Source organism: Palaemon carinicauda, chromosome 5 (genome assembly GCF_036898095.1).
Source record: "Palaemon carinicauda isolate YSFRI2023 chromosome 5, ASM3689809v2, whole genome shotgun sequence".
Taxonomy (NCBI): domain Eukaryota; kingdom Metazoa; phylum Arthropoda; class Malacostraca; order Decapoda; family Palaemonidae; genus Palaemon; species Palaemon carinicauda.
Window position 1 is genome coordinate 27,775,922 of NC_090729.1, and position 6,671 is coordinate 27,782,592.

The window sequence follows — 6,671 nt, forward strand, 5'->3', positions numbered from 1 at the left end:
TGAGAAATCTTCAAAGAAAGAGGTATCAAACGAAAGCAAGTGACTAAAATTTGCAAGGTACATATCGAATGGAACTATTTTTACTGATGTTGACAAACGAATAGGACGTAGTATAAAGATTCTTCGTGACACTGGTGCAGCACAATCTTTAATTTTAAAAAAGTCTGTACCTAGTGGGTTTAAATTTTCAAATACTGATTTTGTAGTTCTTTGAGGATTTCCTGATACTATTGCCTCCTATCCTCTCGAAAACATGTATCTAGAAACTGAGTATTACAAGGGAACGGTAAAACTGGCGATTGTCGACAGTTTACCTTTTCCCGGTATTGACATGTTATTTGCTAATGATTTGGTGTTGCATGACGAAGCAAATTATTTCCCAATTTTGAGTGTTACAGAGTTAGAGGATGATAGGTATTTAGATGTTTCTGTATGTGAACCTACCTCGGTTATTACTCGTTCTCGTGCTCGAGAGATTGATCTCGATAATGTTAATTTAAACTTTGATGATATTAATGGACAGACGACTGACACAATGACGAGTAGTTGTAGTAATAGTAGTAGTAAAAATATTTTGTTTAATGATGTTGAATGGGAGGTTGAGGTTTTAAAAGAAGCCCAAGCAAATGAGTTTTCTAATTTTGATGATTCTAATTTTGATGTTGATGTTGATGATTTATCAAAACCTGTTTTTCTTAAAGAAGGTGGTTTGGTGTACAGAGTCAGTAGGTCAGTTAATGCACCTGCTGATCAGGCTGAGGTTAGGAAACAATTGGTAATTCCAGAACGATACCGTTCTAAGTTGTTAATTTCAGCACATGAGAATAACCTTGCTGGACATTTCGGGGTCAAGAAGACATTCCAGAAACTCTCTGAACATTTTTTCTGGCCTGGAATGCGTCGTGATGTAAAGAGACACGTATTATCTTGTAAGGTATGTCAACTCGTGGGGAAGCCAAATCAGAAAATTCCAAAAGCTCCTTTAATTCCTATTCCGTCAGTGGGGGAACCTTTCAGGGAGGTGATTATTGATGTGGTAGGTCCTTTACCGCGGACACGCGAGGGACATGAATATATTTTGACTATGGTTGATAGGATGTCACGATTCCCTGAGGCTGTCCCACTGCGGAGTATTAGAGGGGAGGAAATATTTGAGGCACTGGTTGGCTTCTTTACGAGATTTTGTATTCCCAAAATTATTCAAAGTGACTATGGTATGAACTTTACAAGTAGGTACTTTAAGCAAAAAATTAATGAGTTAGGGATTGACCATGTTACTTCTTCCCCTTATCACCCTGAAAGTCAGGGCCAAGTGGAGCAATTCCACCAAACTTTTAAATCTATCTTAAGAAAATTTTGTTTGGAAACAGGTTGTGAATGGGACAAAGAGATCCCTTACGCTTTATTTGAAATCAGGTCAACACCTAATGAGACTTTGGGTTTTTCTCCCTTTCAGCTTATATTTGGACATTGTGTTCGTGGTCCATTGGATGTTGTGAGGGAACACTGGGAGGGAAAAACCGCAGATATGAATGTATTACACTATTTATCTAATTTACAGGAGAAACTTCATAGAGCTTGGACCTTTGCCCGGGAAAATTTAACAAAGGCTCAAGCTACTATGAAAACAAATTATGACGTTGGTACCCAGATGAGACATTTTGATCCAGGACACAGGGTCTTGGTACTACTTCCCATGCCTGGGAATCCACTCAAGGCTCGTTTCTCAGGTCCGTGGAAGGTACTTAAGAAACTGAATAATGTTAATTACCTTATTGAGACGCCTGAAAGACGTCGAAAAACCCAAATTTGTCACATTAATGTGTTAAAACCTTTTGTTAGTAGAGAAGTAGTGGTAGATGTAGAACCAGTGTCACTGGTAGAGGTAGAAGTAGATCCTATGGTAGACATTAAGTTATCTGTGGGACCTGATGGTCTGTCCAACAATTCAAATATTCTTAATAACCTTGATGTTAAATTTCAGCACCTGGAAAAGGACAAAGCAACGTCCTTAACAATGTTAATTAATGGTTATAAAGATTTATTTCAGGATGTACCAGGACGGACTAACATTTTGGAAAACGATGTTGATGTAGGGGAGGCAAGCCCTATCAAACAGAGTCCGTATAGGTTGAATCCTTTCAAAAGGGACATCGTTAAAGACGAAGTAAAGTATATGCTGGACCACGGGCTGGTAGAACCCAGTTTTAGTCCCTGGAGCTCTCCTGTGGTACTGGTTAAAAAGGAGGGTGGCGAGCATAGACTCTGCTTTGATTATCGTAAGGTTAACTCTCTTACAAAGACAGATTCTTTCCCTTTGCCTCGGGTGGTAGATTGTATTGACCGTGTTGGATCTGCTAAATACATTAGCAAATTTGATTTGTTGAAGGGCTACTGGCAGGTCGGTCTTTCTCCCAGGGCAAGGAAAATTTCTGCATTTGTGACAGTTGACGGACTGTATGAGTGTAAAGTTATGTCATTCGGTATGAAAAATGCAGCCGCCACCTTTCAGAGACTCATGAATTTTATTACTTGTGATTTAGAAGGCTGTATAGTATATATTGATGACTTAATCATTTATAGCGAAGATTGGGAGACACATCTAAAGAGAATTAGAGCTCTCTTTGAGATTCTGAGAAAGGCTGGTTTGGTGGTTAATTTAAGGAAGAGCGATTTTGCACAGGCCAAGGTAATTTATCTTGGGCACGAGATAGGCCTGGGTAAGGTAGCTCCTAAGAAAGCGAATGTGGAAGCTATTTCTGACTTTCCTGCACCTCAAAATAGGAGGGTCGTGAGAAGATTTTGGGGCATGGTAAGTTATTACCGCCGGTTTGTGAAAAAACTTTTCTGATATTGCTCATCCATTAACTAATCTTTTGAAGAAAGATGTAAAATTTATTTGGGATGAACAATGTCAGGAATCGTTTGAGAAATTAAAAGCTTCGTTAATGACTTTTCCATTATTACGTTCACCGGACTTTTCTCTCCCTTTTTGTTTAGCCACAGATGCTAGTGATGTAGGTTTAGGTGCTGTCCTTATTCAAAGACTTCTCGATGGAACGACTCATACTCTGGCGTATTTCTCTAAGAAGCTATTACCAGCGGAGAGGAAGTACTCGACCGTGGAGAAGGAAGCCTTGTGTTTAGTTAAAGCCCTCCTCCACTTTGAAGTATACCTGTCGTCATCTCCAGCTCCAATAGATGTATTAACGGATCATAATACGCTAATTTTCATAAATAAATTCAAAAACAAGAATCAGCGTATTTCACGTATTTTACGCTGGAGTCTTATTTTGCAGGAATATAACCTTAATATACGACACATCTCTGGCAAAAGTAATGTTGTCCCCGATACTTTATCGAGAGCCTTCGAGAAGGAGTAATTTATTTAATTGTAGTTAAAATTTCTAGAATGTCTCAATGTTAACGATTGTTCTTATTTTTCAGGTTCAATATTTACTTTGCTTTTACACAATCATTTTTTTTTGTTCTTTGATCTTTTAAGTTTATCAGATTTGATTAAATTTAAATTTTAAAAAATTAACGTAAATTCTTTTCTTTAAAAAAAAATAGTAAATTATTTTTTTTCCTTTTGGTGGGGAGCTGTGATAATTTGCTTAATTTTATTCGTGGCCTGTAAAGTAAAATTTATTAAATTGCTTTCATTATATTTCTGTTTTGCCACAAAATTGAAAATAAGAAAAGACTGGTTTATGTTTTTCTCGCTCCCACCGAAGGTTGTTATTATATAAGTGGTACCTCGCCCATGAGTTTTTTTTTTTTTTTGTCTTACCATGTAATTATTCCCCGGCTTGGTTGTTTGGTGATTCGTTGCCCGACTTTTGGTGGGGACCTTTGACTGATGATGAAGGGAGTGTGGATTCGGCTCCTTAGCGTGGAGGTTCTCTGACCATATTCCTGAACGACACGGAGATATCTATTTCCTGAAGGCCTTGCTGTATTTAAGGGCCCCCTTTTCTACTGTATTGCGGAGGACAGTGATGGTGTTCCTCCTCCTGATTATTGAAGTTGTTGTGGAAGCTGCAGCCTTGTTTTGAGAAGCCTCCTGTATCCTGATTGGGCGTTCTTCCTGTGTGCTGTGACAGTGTGATATACACTACAGTTTTCGTCTCTACCCCTCGACACTTTCCTGCTGCCCCTGGGAGGGCATCCTGGTCCTGCCTTCGTCTTGGAACCTCCGGAGTCGTGAAAATGCTTGATTCTGTTTTGATAGCTGATAAGGATATAAACTGACTATTTTTCTGTTGACGTTACTGACGCGGGTCAGTGTATCCTCCGGTTACAGACCTCCTAGTGATTCCAGAACAGTGGATCGACGGCAGGTTGTGTTAAATGGTGGAGCTATCATCCGTAGAGTTTATTTAGTGAAACTACCTTTGATGCTGGGTCAATATCTATCGGTGATAACTAATTTAAGTATTTATGTATGTGAACAATTTTTATTCTTTGAATTGTATAATCTAGGATTAAGGTCATTTCCCCCTTTTATTTTCTTCCTCTTGAAAACTTTCAGGGCTTTCTAGATATAGGTTGTTTTCCTTCCTCCTCCTAAGTAATGTCTCTTCTTCAATCGTATGAATGAGGATTATTTTTAGGTGAATTATTTTTGTAAACCCAAACCAGTTTTTTTATATACAATTTTGGGGGTTTAGGGTAATATTTCTTTGTGTATAATAAATGTTCAAGTTTTTTTTGAGTAATTTTTGTTATCGTCTTTGAGTGTTTTTCCTTGTGGTTTTCACTGTTTGAGATCTTGCCCTTTGGCTTTGAATTCTAACCTTTGTGGCATTGATCATTAAAAGGAAAAGAGCCTGTTTCTTTTGCCGCAATTAGTAATTCAAAGTTCATAACAATATATATATATATATATATATATATATATATATATATATATATATATATATATATATATATATATATATATATATATATATATATATATATATACATGTGAATAAATATATGTATATATATATGTATATATATATATATATATATATATATATATATATATATATATATATATATATATATATATATATATATATATATATATATATATATATATATCCAAGGCTATGTTCTTCTTCCGGCAGTCGGCAATCCACACAGCTAAAGCACCTTCCATGCGTACGATCGTTTTATTACGCGTTGTAACGACTCGCTTCGCTGACCTGCTAAAGGTGATTGCAGCCGTCTTTCTAATGTTCGCCTCGTCCTTCTTGATATAGCGAACAGTAGATTCGTTGATCCCAAAATGGCGCGCAGCGGACGCGTAACTTCTACCATCTTTCAACATATCGAGAAGCGTAACCTTCTCAGCTATCGTCATCATCCTTCGGTGGCGTTTAGGCTCACTACCAGCCTTAGTAGAAGCAGAACGCTTGGGAGGCATTGTACAGTAGGATTTGACAAAAAGTTCAACTTAAAAAGGTCGCACACAGCACAGATTACTGTAAACTTCACAAACTTAAGAACGTCTACTCAGCGATACGCGGGAACAGAGAGTGGACGACCCGGGCCCGCGAGAACCTAGATGCTGGAAGCTGGAGATGATGGCAAAACACCAATCACAGGCTAGATAACAAAACTTGAGTTCTGATTCGTCATCTATCAGTGCTTGAACCAATCACAACCCGTCTTACAGTATATGATGAGTAGGTTACCAACTCATACAAGATACCCCGCGCATACCGTACGTACGTATTAATAATAATAATAATAAATAATGATAATAATACAGTACAGTACTGTAATAATAATAATCTATTTCCTGAAGGCCTTGCTGTATTTAAGGGCCCCCTTTTCTACTGTATTGCGGAGGACAGTGATGGTGTTCCTCCTCCTGATTATTGAAGTTGTTGTGGAAGCTGCAGCCTTGTTTTGAGACGCCTCCTGTATCCTGATTGGGCGTTCTTCCTGTGTGCTGTGACAGTGTGATATACACTACAGTTTTCGTCTCTACCCCTCGAGACATTCCTGCTGCCCCTGGGAGGGCATCCTGGTCCTGCCTTCGTCTTGGAACCTCCGGAGTCGTGAAAATGCTTGATTCTGTTTTGATAGCCGGTAAGGATATAAACTGACTATTTTTCTGTTGACGTTACTGACGCGGGTCAGTGTATCCTCCGGTTACAGACCTCCTCGTGATTCCAGAACAGTGGATCGACGGCAGGTTGTGTTAAATGGTGGAGCCGTCAAGTTTACTTAGTGAAACTACCTTTGATGCTTGGTCAATATCTATCAGTGATAACTAATTTAAGTATTTATGTATGTGAACATTTTTTTTTCCTTGAATTTTATAATCTAGGATTAAGGTCATTTCCCCCTTTTATTTTCTTCCTCTTGAAAACTTTCAGGGCTTTCTAGATATAGGTTGTTTTCCTTCCTCCTCCTAATTAATGTCTCTTCTTCAATCGTATGAATGAGGATTATTTTTAGGTGAATTTTTTTTGTAAACCCAAATCAGTTTTTTTTATATACAATTTTGGGGGTTTAGGGTAATATTTCTTTGTGTATAATAAATGTTCAAGTTTTTTTTGAGTAATTTTTGTTATCGTCTTTGAGTGTTTTTCCTTGTGGTTTTCACTGTTGGAGATCTTGCCCTTTGGCTTTGAATTCTAACCTTTGTGGCATTGATCATTAAAAGGAAA

At 37.8% G+C, this 6,671-nt stretch overlaps 1 protein-coding gene across 1 annotated transcript; it reads left to right on the forward strand.

Annotated features, from left to right (window-relative positions):
* Nucleotides 1–253: 253 nt before the first annotated feature.
* On the forward strand, nucleotides 254–3,383 carry LOC137640816 (uncharacterized). The gene is made up of 4 exons (XM_068373285.1): nucleotides 254–1,229; nucleotides 1,371–2,720; nucleotides 3,001–3,203; nucleotides 3,300–3,383. The coding sequence occupies exons 1-4, from the start codon at nucleotides 254–256 to the stop codon at nucleotides 3,381–3,383; spliced, it is 2,613 nt and encodes an 870-aa protein (XP_068229386.1).
* Nucleotides 3,384–6,671: the final 3,288 nt, after the last annotated feature.

Bases quoted from the DNA above. Each gene is read 5' to 3' on its own strand.
- LOC137640816 (XM_068373285.1), top strand. From the start codon at position 254: ATGTATCTAGAAACTGAGTATTACAAGGGAACGGTAAAACTGGCGATT. The intron at 1,230-1,370 runs GTAGGTACTTTA...GTTTGGAAACAG, and splicing joins CTATGGTATGAACTTTACAA to GTTGTGAATGGGACAAAGAG. The intron at 2,721-3,000 runs GTAAGGTAGCTC...CTTTTTGTTTAG, and splicing joins TGGGCACGAGATAGGCCTGG to CCACAGATGCTAGTGATGTA.